Source organism: Physella acuta, unplaced genomic scaffold (genome assembly GCF_028476545.2).
Source record: "Physella acuta isolate Inbredline_101_S28 unplaced genomic scaffold, ASM2847654v3 ptg000473l, whole genome shotgun sequence".
NCBI lineage: Eukaryota > Metazoa > Mollusca > Gastropoda > Physidae > Physella > Physella acuta.
Genome location: NW_026731992.1, coordinates 1,387,925 through 1,402,248, shown reverse-complemented (window position 1 = coordinate 1,402,248; position 14,324 = coordinate 1,387,925). Strand labels below are relative to the sequence as shown.

Sequence of the window (14,324 nt, the reverse complement as noted above, 5' to 3'; positions counted from 1 at the left end):
CTGTCAGACCCACAAAGTCCAGCTTTAGAGTAAGATTGACCTATTACTACAGCTTACTTAGAGTAAGATTGACCTATTAAGTCCAGCTTATAGTAAGATTGACCTATTAAGTCCAGCTTAGAGTAAGATTGACCTATTAAGTCCAGCTTACTTTGAGTAAGACTGACTTACAAAATCCAGCCAAATAGTAATAGAGACAGTGTATATGCCTCTGGCCCAAGGTGTATTAGTTATCACATTTTGATTAGAGATGTTATCAGATATCGGAGCCACAACTGTCATTGTACAACTTTGATTGTATGGTGTCCGGTCTGATACAGTTTAGCAGTAACATGGTAAGTTTCTTGTTCCCTATAGTAGAGCTCATTTGGTGGTTTTCTTGTATCCTATAGGGCTGGTAAGTAGGTCGCCAACCAGTTCTATGGCTCTTGGTGGTTTTATTGAGCCGTAGAATTGGTTGGTGACCTACTTACCAGCCCTATAGTAGTAGACCTAATTTGGTGATTTTGTAGTAGTATCCTAAGGTAGACCTCTTTTGGTGATTTTTCTTGTATCCTATAATATTAGACCTCATTTGGTGATTTTCTTGTATCCTAAAGTAGGCCTAGCAGGATAATTTATAATTAATTAACAACTGATTTGACTTGCGGGATGAATTTAGACTTTTTAAATTTTCAGGCTAACTCAATGAGCGAGGACCAAATAGCAGGTAAATATATATGTTACGGTCAAAGCCCGAAGTCGGCCAATGCGCGGATTGGCCGGCCAATCCGCGCATTGGCCAATACCGCCTCCCATAAGTCGGTCAAAGTCCGAAACTTTGCTTGATTTCGGCCTTTGGCCGGCCAATCCGCAGACTGGCCATGGTGGACCGGCCAAAGTCTGAAATAGCTCTTGATTTCGGCCTTTGGCCGGCCATTCCAAAGTCTTAATTAGAAGATCATCTGGCTAAATACGACCTGGCCAAAGTCTGAATTAGAAAATCATGAGCAGATTTTGGGTTTTTTGATGCCGTAATTATCATGAAATTAAGTCTTTATTGATTATTAATTAAAGTAAATGACAGAAACATTCAAATTTTTTATTGTACTATAGTCTCAATCAATCAGTATTATCATTTGTTACAACAAGTTGAACTTTTATGGCATTTAGAATTACATAGCAGCTTGTTATTTTTACACTTGCAGCGATTTGTTGTGCACTTGGTTGTGCAATTGCAGCGAGTGTAGCCTTGGCCCCCAGTCAATGATTGTGAAGATGCGATGGTTCGTAGTGATTTTTCCTCAGTGCCAACTGACGACAATAAGAGCAGTTTTTCGTGAAGAATTGAAAACTCACTTCTAGCATACAGTTGTTTTAGAACACCATGTTCCGTTCCTAATTTGTAGAAACCGCCCTCGACGCTCATGACAACTGCAATCACGCTTCGGTGATCACCGCTACCTCTGTCAACATCTGGAACACGGATGCGCACATTGTCACCCACTTCACCATCTTTAAATTTTGTATTTGATGTTTTAAGCATCTTAGCACCTTGATTTTGCAAGCCAGTATGAGCTGCTGATCTGTGTTCCATGATGTCTTGTTTGTTGTGACACAATCTGCAGGTAATGTTCCCTCCGTACCCTTCGTCTGCTTCATTGGGTACTCCACAAATAGCATGGACATCTTTGCCACAGGATCCACAAGAATGAGCTGCACTACGATGTTTTTTACAAACTATACAGATTTTGTTGGCCACATTATTGTCACGCAACTGATCTCGACGTTCCGCCACGGCAGCAGATGTGTTAGCTGAGGATGTAGTTGCATTAATGTCAACCTCCATTTCTTGTTCAATGTTCTCAAGATCTTCCTCAGTAACTATTTTATTGAGAGCCTCTCTTGTTAGATTTGAAGTGCTAAGTCCCACTTTTGCTTTGCATCCAAACAAGGCTTCGTATGGTGATTGTTGGATTCCTTGATGAAAAGAACGATTTTTCATAAATTGAATGAATTTGAGACCAGAGTTTCTTCCAGGCATCTCTTCGGGGGGGCGAAGCCCCCCCGAAAAAATTTTACCGCCCCCCCGAACGGAATGAAATTTACATAATTTATATAGAAAATATATACTTTTAACAGTGTCCGCCCCCCCGAAGAAAGTTTACCGCCCCCCCGAAAATTTCAAGTGCCCCCCCGGAGAAAAAAGTCTGGAAGAAACACTGTTTGAGACTCTCAGCCCAATGAGCTGATTCATTTGTTTGCATCCATGTCATCATCATATTTTGAACATCTTGGTTGGCACGTTCGACTGAACCTTGGCTTTGGCTATGCCTTGGTTTTCCGTGAACTAGTTTAAGTTTAGGCCACATGTTCTTTAGTTCAGAAATAACTTGATTCACAAATTCTCTTCCATTATCTGATTGAAGCACACTTGGAGCACCAATAGTCGTGAAGATATCCAGCAGCTGGTAAGCAACTTCTTCTGCTCTTTTGGTTTCCAAAGCTCGCAACAATATGAACTTGGTTAAATGATCCTGGTAACTGAGTATAAACTTGTATTTGCCGTCTGTGTTACTTTGCATATCAATAATATCTACTTGGTATCTTGAGTTAAATTCTTTAAATATTAAAGGTTTGAAAACAAGACCTTTCTTGGGATTAGACAATTTTGTCTGACAAGGCTTGCACAACCGAAGATACATAGTAATGATTTCTTTGGTGATATTTTTGTACTTTCTCTTGAGCTCTTTTTACATCCTTGTGGATGCTTTACAAACAAGAGCTAAACAATACGTTACTCACAATGAAACCGCACCCAGAATAATGAAAACGCGATCACAACTTAGTCTAGATAGAACATTGGCCAGGACATCCCGGCCAATGCGCGCATTGGCCGGCCAATGTACAAAATACGCTGTCAAGTTTAAGCACTTCGGACTTTGGCCAGTACGTCCCGGCCAGTGCGCGCATTGGCCGGCCAATGTACGAAATACGATCTTAGTTCTAAGTTCTTCGAGCTTTGGCCAAGAGAGCCGGCCAATCCGCGCATTGGCCGGCCAATCCGGGGTTTGGCCGCACTTCGGGCTTTGACCGTAACATATACATAGATAGAGATAGAGGCAAATACGGGTCTCTATATATAAATAACGAGACTGGCCTCAGCCAACGTATTCGATAGTTAGTACAAATGTTGCTGCTACGGGGATCCCATGTTAACCAACGGGAAGATCATTCAAGATCAGACACATTTTTGGGTTTCACGTCATGGATCAGAAACATTTTTGGGTTTCACGTTATGGGTCAGACACATTTTTGGGTTTCACGTTAATCAACGGATGAATTAAAGACACAAATTTGACAAATCTGTCTGTGTCTACAGAGCTTAAGGAGGCCTTCAATCTTTTTGACAAAGACGGGGACGGGTTTATAACCACAAGTGAACTGGGAACAGTCATGACGTCACTCAACCAAAACCCGTCCAGGTCTGAGCTCCAGGACATGATACAAGAAGTTGATGCTGATGGTGGGTGTGATGGTGTGTGGGTGTGATGGTGGGTGTGATGGTGTGTGATGGTGGGTGTGATGGTGGGTGCGATGGTGTGTGGGTGTGATGGTGGATGTGTGATGGTGTGTGGGTGTGATGGTGGGTGTGATGGTGTGTGGGTGTGATGGTGGGTGTGATGGTGTGTGGGTGTGATGGTGGATGTGTGATGGTGTGTGGGTGTGATGGTGGGTGTGATGGTGTGTGGGTGTGATGGTGGATGTGTGATGGTGGGTGTGTGGGTGTGATGGTGGATGTGTGATGGTGTGTGGGTGTGATGGTGTGTGGGTGTGATGGTGGATGTGTGATGGTGTGTGGGTGTGATGGTGTGTGGGTGTGATGGTGGGTGTGATGGTGTGTGGGTGTGATGGTGGATGTGTGATGGTGTGTGGGTGTGATTGTGGGTGTGTGGGTGTGATGGTGGATGTGTGATGGTGTGATGGTGTGTGGGTGTGATGGTGGATGTGTGATGGTGTGTGGGTGTGATGGTGGGTGTGATGGTGTGTGGGTGTGATGGTGGGTGTGATGGTGTGATGGTGGATGTGTGATGGTGTGTGGGTGTGATGGTGTGTGATGGTGTGTGGGTGTGATGGTGGGTGTGATGGTGTGTGGGTGTGATGGTGGATGTGTGATGGTGTGTGGGTGTGATGGTGGGTGTGATGGTGTGTGGGTGTGATGGTGGATGTGTGATGGTGGGTGTGTGGGTGTGATGGTGGATGTGTGATGGTGTGTGGGTGTGATAGTGGGTGTGTGATGGTGTGTGGGTGTGATGGTGTGTGATGGTGTGTGGGTGTGAAGGTAGGTGTGGATGTGTTATGGTGTGTGTGTGTGATGGTAGGTGGGTGTGTGGGGTGGACACTGTTAAAAGTATATATATTTCTTTCGGAGGGGCGGTAAACATTGTGTGTGTGGGGGGGGGGGGGGTGGGGGGGGGGTAAAGGGGGCTCAGCCCTGGAAGATGCCTGAATAAAAATTCTGGGTGTGTTGATGGTAGGTATCTGTGGGATGGTAGGTATCTGTGGGATGGTAGGTATCTGTGGGATGATTTGTGTGATGGGGGGGGGGGGGGCTCTTGGAATTTTCGGGTGGGGGACTACATTCCCCTGATAGAAACTCCCTCTCTGTGTAGTGTCTCCCTCTCTGTGTCTCCCTCTCTGTGTAGTGTCTCCCTCTCTGTGTAGTGTCTCCCTCTCTGTGTCTCCCTCTCTGTGTAGTGTCTCCCTCTCTGTGTAGTGTCTCCCTCTCTGTGTAGTGTCTCCCTCTCTGTGTAGTGTCTCCCTCTCTGTGTCTCCCTCTCTGTGTAGTGTCTCCCTCTCTGTGTCTCCCTCTCTGTGTCTCCCTCTCTGTGTAGTGTCTCCCTCTCTGTGTAGTGTCTCCCTCTCTGTGTAGTGTCTCCCTCTCTGTGTAGTGTCTCCCTCTCTGTGTAGTGTCTCCCTCTATGTGTCTCCCTCTCTGTGTAGTGTCTCCCTCTCTGTGTAGTGTCTCCCTCTCTGTGTCTCCCTCTCTGTGTAGTGTCTCCCTCTCTGTGTCTCCCTCTATGTGTAGTGTCTCCCTCTCTGTGTAGTGTCTCCCTCTCCGTGTAGTGTCTCCCTCTCTGTGTAGTGTCTCCCTCTCTGTGTCTCCCTCTCTGTGTAGTGTCTCCCTCTCTGTGTAGTGTCTCCCTCTCTGTGTAGTGTCTGCCTCTCTGTGTAGTGTCTCCCTCTCTGTGTAGTGTCTCCCTCTCTGTGTAGTGTCTCCCTCTCTGTGTCTCCCTCTCTGTGTAGTGTCTGCCTCTCTGTGTAGTGTCTCCCTCTCTGTGTAGTGTCTCCCTCTCTGTGTAGTGTCTCCCTCTCTGTGTAGTGTCTCCCTCTCTGTGTAGTGTCTCCCTCTCTGTGTAGTGTCTCCCTCTCTGTGTCTCCCTCTCTGTGTAGTGTCTCCCTCTCTGTGTAGTGTCTCCCTCTCTGTGTCTCCCTCTCTGTGTAGTGTCTCCCTCTCTGTGTCTCCCTCTCTGTGTCTCCCTCTCTGTGTAGTGTCTCCCTCTCTGTGTAGTGTCTGCCTCTCTGTGTAGTGTCTCCCTCTCTGTGTAGTGTCTGCCTCTCTGTGTAGTGTCTCCCTCTCTGTGTAGTGTCTCCCTCTCTGTGTAGTGTCTCCCTCTCTGTGTAGTGTCTCCCTCTCTGTGTAGTGTCTCCCTCTCTGTGTCTCCCTCTCTGTGTAGTGTCTCCCTCTCTGTGTAGTGTCTCCCTCTCTGTGTAGTGTCTCCCTCTCTGTGTAGTGTCTCCCTCTCTGTGTAGTGTCTCCCTCTCTGTGTAGTGTCTCCCTCTCTGTGTAGTGTCTCCCTCTCTGTGTAGTGTCTCCCTCTCTGTGTCTCCCTCTCTGTGTCTCCCTCTCTGTGTAGTGTCTCCCTCTCTGTGTAGTGTCTCCCTCTCTGTGTAGTGTCTCCCTCTCTGTGTAGTGTCTCCCTCTCTGTGTAGTGCCTCCCTCTCTGTGTAGTGTCTGCCTCTATGTGTAGTGTCTCCCTCTCTGTGTAGTGTCTCCCTCTCTGTGTAGTGTCTCCCTCTCTGTGTCTCCCTCTCTGTGTAGTGTCTCCCTCTCTGTGTCTCCCTCTCTGTGTCTCCCTCTCTATGTAGTGTCTCCCTCTCTGTGTCTCCCTCTCTGTGTAGTGTCTCCCTCTCTGTGTAGTGTCTCCCTCTCTGTGTAGTGTCTCCCTCTCTGTGTCTCCCTCTCTGTGTAGTGTCTCCCTCTCTGTGTAGTGTCTCCCTCTCTGTGTAGTGTCTCCCTCTCTGTGTAGTGTCTCCCTCTCTGTGTAGTGTCTCCCTCTCTGTGTCTCCCTCTCTGTGTAGTGTCTCCCTCTCTGTGTAGTGTCTCCCTCTCTGTGTCTCCCTCTCTGTGTAGTGTCTCCCTCTCTGTGTCTCCCTCTCTGTGTAGTGTCTCCCTCTCTGTGTAGTGTCTCCCTCTCCGTGTAGTGTCTCCCTCTCTGTGTAGTGTCTCCCTCTCTGTGTCTCCCTCTCTGTGTAGTGTCTCCCTCTCTGTGTAGTGTCTCCCTCTCTGTGTAGTGTCTGCCTCTCTGTGTAGTGTCTCCCTCTCTGTGTAGTGTCTCCCTCTCTGTGTCTCCCTCTCTGTGTAGTGTCTCCCTCTCTGTGTAGTGTCTCCCTCTCTGTGTAGTGTCTCCCTCTCTGTATAGTGTCTCCCTCTCTGTGTAGTGTCTCCCTCTCTGTGTAGTGTCTCCCTCTCTGTGTCTCCCTCTCTGTGTAGTGTCTCCCTCTCTGTGTAGTGTCTGCCTCTCTGTGTAGTGTCTCCCTCTCTGTGTAGTGTCTCCCTCTCTGTGTAGTGTCTCCCTCTCTGTGTCTCCCTCTCTGTGTAGTGTCTCCCTCTCTGTGTAGTGTCTCCCTCTCTGTGTAGTGTCTCCCTCTCTGTGTAGTGTCTCCCTCTCTGTGTAGTGTCTCCCTCTCTGTGTCTCCCTCTCTGTGTAGTGTCTGCCTCTCTGTGTAGTGTCTGCCTCTCTGTGTAGTGTCTCCCTCTCTGTGTAGTGTCTCCCTCTCTGTGTAGTGTCTCCCTCTCTGTGTAGTGTCTCCCTCTCTGTGTCTCCCTCTCTGTGTCTCCCTCTCTGTGTAGTGTCTCCCTCTCTGTGTAGTGTCTCCCTCTCTGTGTAGTGTCTCCCTCTCTGTGTAGTGTCTCCCTCTCTGTGTAGTGCCTCCCTCTCTGTGTAGTGTCTGCCTCTCTGTGTAGTGTCTCCCTCTCTGTGTAGTGTCTCCCTCTCTGTGTAGTGTCTCCCTCTCTGTGTCTCCCTCTCTGTGTAGTGTCTCCCTCTCTGTGTCTCCCTCTCTGTGTCTCCCTCTCTATGTAGTGTCTCCCTCTCTGTGTCTCCCTCTCTGTGTAGTGTCTCCCTCTCTGTGTAGTGTCTCCCTCTCTGTGTCTCCCTCTCTGTGTAGTGTCTCCCTCTCTGTGTCTCCCTCTCTGTGTAGTGTCTCCCTCTCTGTGTAGTGTCTCCCTCTCCGTGTAGTGTCTCCCTCTCTGTGTAGTGTCTCCCTCTCTGTGTCTCCCTCTCTGTGTAGTGTCTCCCTCTCTGTGTAGTGTCTCCCTCTCTGTGTAGTGTCTGCCTCTCTGTGTAGTGTCTCCCTCTCTGTGTCTCCCTCTCTGTGTAGTGTCTCCCTCTCTGTGTCTCCCTCTCTGTGTAGTGTCTGCCTCTCTGTGTAGTGTCTCCCTCTCTGTGTCTCCCTCTCTGTGTAGTGTCTCCCTCTCTGTGTCTCCCTCTCTGTGTAGTGTCTCCCTCTCTGTGTCTCCCTCTCTGTGTAGTGTCTGCCTCTCTGTGTAGTGTCTCCCTCTCTGTGTAGTGTCTCCCTCTCTGTGTAGTGTCTCCCTCTCTGTGTAGTGTCTCCCTCTCTGTGTCTCCCTCTCTGTGTCTCCCTCTCTGTGTAGTGTCTCCCTCTCTGTGTCTCCCTCTCTGTGTAGTGTCTCCCTCTCTGTGTAGTGTCTCCCTCTCTGTGTAGTGTCTCCCTCTCTGTGTAGTGTCTCCCTCTCTGTGTAGTGTCTCCCTCTCTGTGTAGCCCTCCCATCTCTCAGCACACTGAATCATCTGTCAGGTAATGGGACCATAGATTTCGACGAGTTTCTCCGCATGATGTCACGCAAGATGAAAGAAGCTGACACAGAAGAGGAGTTAAAACAAGCCTTTATGTGAGTTAAAACAAGCCTTTATGTGAGTTAAAACAAGCCTTTATGTGAGTTAAAACAAGCCTTTATGTGAGTTAAAACAAGCCTTTATGTGAGTTAAAACAAGCCTTTATGTGAGTTCAAACAAGCCTTTATGTGAGTTAAAACAAGCCTCTCTACTGTCACACATCATCACAAAAAAACTAGAAACCACATTCAAAAAGACGTCACACCCAGAAGCTTCGGCTGGGCCCCGTGCTGAAACTCCCCCCCCCCCCTATATATATATATATACTAGGCATGCTGCCAAGCTTCGCTTAGGCTTTCGAAAACATTGAGAATTTGATTGCTTAATTAATTCGCCCGAGGGTCGGTCTACGACCTCAGGAGTTATGAAGAGGTTCCTACGTGGACATTTTTTTTCGATTTATAGCTCATATAAGGCGCCGGTCAGTCGAGGTCAGTTTTGACCCCCTCATCGTAGACTTTTCGGCCAACCGGCCCCCGTGTTCTGTCGCCCAAAGGCAAGATCCTGCCAAATTTGAAGCGCCTGCGGCGCCGGGAAGTGCCCTGTCGGGCACCCGACAACTTTGCTTTATATATTATAGAGATTAGCAAATTGCATATATAAACAAAGATTTCAATAAAGTAATTAAGGCCTGAAATACTTGAGTACAGAAATATATTATTTGAATAGATTCTAGATCTAGGTAGGGTCTACATCTGTGTAAGTCTAGTTTTTCCGTAGATCTAGATCATCTAGATCTAGAATCTCTAGATCTAGATGATCTAGAATATCTAGATCTAGATGATCTAGAATATCTAGATCTAGAATCCTAATAGAATTTTTTTTTTAAATTTAGCCCGAGCAAAAAAAAGGGTACACAGAAAAAAGAGCAAACAGAAATTTGCGCACACAGAAAATGCGCTAAGAGTAAAATGCGTGTTTACATCGACGTATATATTTCAGTCTCATTCCTCTAAATTTTAATTTAAAAATTCCACCGTTCTTTCTAAAATGTATAGAAACATAAAATACAAATATTTTCCGATCACACCTACATAGATGCTGTTGACGGAAGGTGCTTCGACCATAGAAGATTGGCCCACACGTTGTTTGACAACAGCGAAGGGTTGCACACAGGCAATTTGTAAACCAGGGCTGTGTAATCACAGATGACGGTGACCAAACTTGGTTTGCACGACTAGGCCAACACCCACACCTACACCGACCGGCGAGCCGACCCTCCCAAACCGACAGTCTGGCTGTCTTTCTTGCGTCCGTCAGTCCAGCCATCACTCTATCAATTTCTCTGCAGTTATAAAAATCCCACAATATCCAATAATAATAACAATTAAATAGCTCTCCGGCCCATTACACTACAATTAAAATGACTGTAGAGAAAAGCGTGGGTATCTAATAGAAAATATATAGTAACCCACGCTTTTCTTTACATGTGCGTATAATAGCGCAGGAAGTATAGTACTTTATAAAGGAAACTTTAACTAATTTTTTAAAAATGTAATTAAGCATCTAATAACGTAACAATTGATGTCAGATTGCCTTATTATCGGGTCTTGACCCACGTGCAGAATTTGAAATGAATCTGTCAGTTAGAAGTGATTGAAATTTCGCTCGGCAGTTTATATCCATGACGGACGAAGCACGACAAAAGACAGACAGACAAGTTAAAAAATAAGCCGGGAGTGATCTCCCATAAACTTTCTCGAATATTCTTATAACACTAGGGGGAATGGCAACTCGGGATATAGACATGATTTTTAATCATATGTGTATAATAGTGAGAAATATTATTAGTACTTTATAAATTCACTTACTTGTGAAATTTCATTTATCTATCTGAAACAGTACTCAAGCTATAGGCTTTTGAAAAATTGAAAGTAGATTAAGTTCTACTTCCGGTTACCGGAAATCGCTGAAAAGTTAATACAGAACTACAAATTTCTGATATAATGCTTATAAATGAAATTTCATCAACCTAGCTGTAACGGTACTCAAGTTATCGTTTTCACAGACACACATATATACACACACACACATACACACATAGGACAAGATTGCAAAACTATGTTTTTCCGACACAGGGAGGTGTAAAACGTCGAGATTTGCATTTTTTTTTTTTTTTTTTTTTTTGCAAAATTACAATACTTTCTATATACTTCGTATACGAGAATGTAAAAAAAAAGCTTGTAAAAACTACAAAAATGTTTGAAGAACTACATTTATATAAGCACACCTTGTCTAGTTGTGACAATGTTCTGTCACGTCTAATCAGGGTGTTTGACCGAAACGGTGACGGGCTGATATCTGGAGAAGAGCTGCGCTTCGTCATGAAAAACCTGGGCGAGAATTTGAGCGAGGAGGAAGTGGCCGAGATGATCAGGGAGGCGGACGTTGACGGCGACGGCCAGGTCAATTACGAAGGTAAGGAAAGCAGTGTTTCTTTCAGACTTTCTTCTCCGGGGAGGGGGGGGGGGCAACATTTTCCATAAATTCCATCTCGTTCGGAGGAGTGGGGGGGGGGTGGACTATCTTCGGGGGGGGGGGGGGGGCAACATTTTCCATAAATTCCATCTCGTTTGGGGGGGGGGGGGCGAAGAGATGCCTGGAAGAAACTGAAGGAAAGTGTTGGCTTAAAGTACTTAAACGTAAAGGGCAGAGCGCAGCACATCTATAATGTTAGACAGACGTAGGCCCACTTCTCTACTCAGAATTTGATCATTTTGTATCCTTTTCTGATGAAGCGTATTCTAAGAACGTTTCGACGCAATTTCTCGTCTTTGGCACACACTTCTGTATTCCTATCAGTGTTACTTTGTGGGTGGGCTACATTTCTCGTCTTTGACGTTTCCCGTTTCATTAGGTGTGGGGGGGGGGGGGGGGGGGTTGGACGTGTTCTGAAGAGATGCCTGAAAGAAACTTCTTTTAGCCCGATTGCACTGGGAGTGTCATCCCAACCGTTACGTACTTTTATATAGGAAAATATGAGAAAGTTTAGGGGAACTCGCCACCGCTTTATTTATGTTAATGTCTACAACACATAAAGAAACGAGTTTGACGAAAGAGACGTGAGTTAGGACTTCATGTCCCTGTCACTTCATGTCACTGTCACTACATCTCCCTATCACTTCATGTCCTGCCACTTCATGTCCCTGTCACTTCATGTCCTGCCACTTCATGACCCTGTCACTACATGTCCCTGTTACTTCATATCCCTGTTACTTCATGTCCTGCCACTTCATGTCCCTGCCACTTCATGTCCCTGTCACTTCATGTCCTGCCACTTCATGTCCTGTCACTTCATGTCCTGCCACTTCATGTCCCTGTCACTTCATGTCCTGTCACTTCATGTCCTGTCACTTCATGACCTTCTTTTCCCCCAGAGTTTGTGAGGCTGATGACGTCAAAACAAATAACGGAGAGCGGAAAATGAAAGCTATTGTCTCAATCAAGCTAGAACCTTCAAAAAATGTCATCAAAGAAGTGTTCAATCTGTGGCTAAAACTTAGATTGTTTGCTCTTGTAAATACAAGATATGTTTATTATACAAAGATGTATTTAATCTATAGCTAAGACTTTGATATTGCTCTTGTTGCAATCTTTTATTACAAGAATTTATTTAACTTGCTCTCTCGTGCTTTTGTCGTGCTTCGTCACAGGTCGAAACTGCCGCCCAAAATTTCGACCACTTCTACAGTGCCTATTTCTTGGGGGACATCAAATGTGACATCAAATTTGAATGTCGAAATCATACACATATTATAGGTGACCAGAAAGATGCGCTGCGGAAAAAAGCGCAAAAAAATGCGTAACGGAAAAAAAGCGCAAACAAAAAAAATAAGCGTAAACAGAAATTTGCACACACAGAAAAATGCGCAAAGAGAAAAATGCGCAACTAGAAAAAAAGAGCAAACAGAAAATTGCACACACAGAAAAATGCGCAACCAGAAAAAAATCGCAAACATAAATTTGCGCACACAGAAAAAGGAATACGTGTATTTATATTTTTACTCTGTGAATCAATCTTTATTGTTTTAAACCATGATTTTATTGTGTAATTATTAATAAGAATAGTACAGTTAGTAATACAAAAGAAAACTACAAAACGATACAAAATAGTTAATACTCGCACTGATGTCTAAACAGTACCACTAGTGAGACTGATGAGTATCAACGAGAATGAAGATAATATGTTGAGCTCTCTACTTGTTCAAATGTCAAATTACTTCAATCTCTAGCATAGCTTTGGCTCAAGCCAATCTTTTCCCTGATATTTGATTTCTTGTCAAAAAACCACGACAAGATTCAAGCTTGAACTTGAAGTGTAAGTCAGCTTAAGGCAAATCTTCTGTAGGAGGCCCGTGTTTTATAGAGAGATGCAGAGGCGTAGCGAGGGGGGGCACCGGGTGACACCACTTAGGGGGTGACACCAAGGCAAAAGATAGTAAAATATATAGAGAAGGGGGGTGCAAATCGAAAGTTCGAGGGGGGTGCAAATCGAAAGTTCCAGGAGGGGGGGGTGCAAATCGAAAGTTTGTCCCCGGGAAGAGTCGCTACGCCCCTGGGGGGTGACACCATTAAGTGCCGCACCGGGTGACACCCAACCTCGCTACGCCACTGGAGAGATGTTAACAAATAGACAGATTAATTGGACTTGTAATATGCTTGCGGCAGTGCAGCTACGACAAACACTGCGCAAATAAAATAAAAAGCTGCCAGGCGGTGTTCAAAGTCTGCAGTCTTAGAAAGCAAATAATAAGCAATCAACAGAAATCAAAATTTGAGTGAGGTAAAATAATGGAGGATATCTTCACGCTTTAATAGATGTAAACTTAACTTTTACTCTGAAGTGAACTGTGATGCTCAAATGTCACGCGACGGACAGTTAATCCAACCCTCACGCATTGAACTATTTTTGTCGCAGGACTGCGTGGCTCAGTAGAGTGGCAGGCTGCCAATCCGAAGACAATTGAATGCCCTGAGTCTACACAAGGGAAGGTAAAGGCGGCTGGGCATAGTGCTGACCACACTATCCCTTCAGATGCCGTAGTCGCAGAAACAGATGAACTCTACTTCACTAGCCCCATGGATCGTCAAATTCAAAAGGGAATTTTATCATTTCACTTTTTACCCATATCCATTAAAAAAACGTTCAATGGACACCAACGAGAATAGTCTCGAATGGCTCTAACTCTTTTTTAATTGTATGCGTTGTTATTCAGGCGATAATTATATAAAACATCACTAGCGTAAGTTTTTTTTTTCGGACTTTAGGAATGTATTTGTAATTGCTTTTTCATTTATTTTCGGTAGCTAAACTAAATTTCAAAACGGCCAAAAACGATTTTTTATTGGTTGTCTTACAAAATGAAAATGGTACAGTGCGGCCTAGCAGTAGAGCGCTGGACCGCTAGCCCGAAAGTATCGAGTTCGAATTCGGGTTCAAGTCAGTGAAATGTCCCTTCCACCAAGCTCTGATACGCTGACCACATTATCCCTTTATATGCCGATGTCAAGAAACATGTGAACTCTACTTCATTTGCCCAATGGATCGCTAGGTCTAAAGAGAGAAATCTACTTTTGTTTTTACTAAATTGAAACTTCAGGTTAAATTTTAGTCTTGATGAAAATAAATAGAAATGTAGCATAAAGTTCACACACAATTTCAAGTTTTCTGTATTTGCAACTTTTAAGAATAATTGTTAAACAAGTTAATTAAAAAGTCTAGTGACAATTTTAGCGCAATTTCCTTATGTTATCTAAAAATAGCTCTGTCGTAGCGTAAATCAAGAGCAGGGTTAGTAAAACCATTGGTTAGTTATTAAAACGTTTTTTATTTAAAAAAAATTTCAGTATTTTACATGTTTTATTTACAATAGAGTTACATGACTAAAAACCATTGCGCGCCTAGCTACTGAACGTGATGACGAAGCCATAGAACGTGATGGTGCAGCTATTGAACGTGATGACGCGTGTGGTGTGGTTGGAAAAAATGCCTACTAATTCGGTCCAAATTTTAATTAATTCAAAAAAATTTTTGTGACCGAACGAAAGGATATTTTTGAAAACTTTCTTCGGCAATATTGCTCTAAATTATGGCAGGAATCGATTGGTACATGTTTCAAGTCGCTAAGTGGTCTGGTTGCCGAG

At 44.6% G+C, this 14,324-nt stretch overlaps 1 protein-coding gene across 2 annotated transcripts; it reads left to right on the top strand.

Moving 5' to 3' along the window:
- Nucleotides 1–229: 229 nt before the first annotated feature.
- Nucleotides 230–11,804, top strand: LOC131943921 (calmodulin-beta). 2 transcript variants are annotated; one of them, XM_059304284.1, is made up of 6 exons: nt 230–335; nt 679–709; nt 3,362–3,505; nt 8,083–8,176; nt 10,450–10,598; nt 11,558–11,804. In XM_059304284.1, exons 1-6 carry the CDS (start codon nt 300–302, stop codon nt 11,605–11,607), a joined length of 504 nt encoding a protein of 167 aa, XP_059160267.1. In that variant the 5' UTR covers nt 230–299; the 3' UTR covers nt 11,608–11,804. The 2 variants fall into 2 exon arrangements, with proteins under 2 accessions (XP_059160267.1, XP_059160268.1); XM_059304285.1 differs by lacking the exon at nt 230–335 and adding an exon at nt 404–524.
- Nucleotides 11,805–14,324: the final 2,520 nt, after the last annotated feature.

Coding starts and splice junctions, on each gene's coding strand:
- LOC131943921 (XM_059304284.1), top strand. CDS start 300: ATGGTGTCCGGTCTGATACAGTTTAGCAGTAACATG. Junction 710..3,361: donor GAGCGAGGACCAAATAGCAG/GTAAATATATAT, acceptor CTGTGTCTACAG/AGCTTAAGGAGGCCTTCAAT. Junction 8,177..10,449: donor GAGTTAAAACAAGCCTTTAT/GTGAGTTAAAAC, acceptor ACGTCTAATCAG/GGTGTTTGACCGAAACGGTG.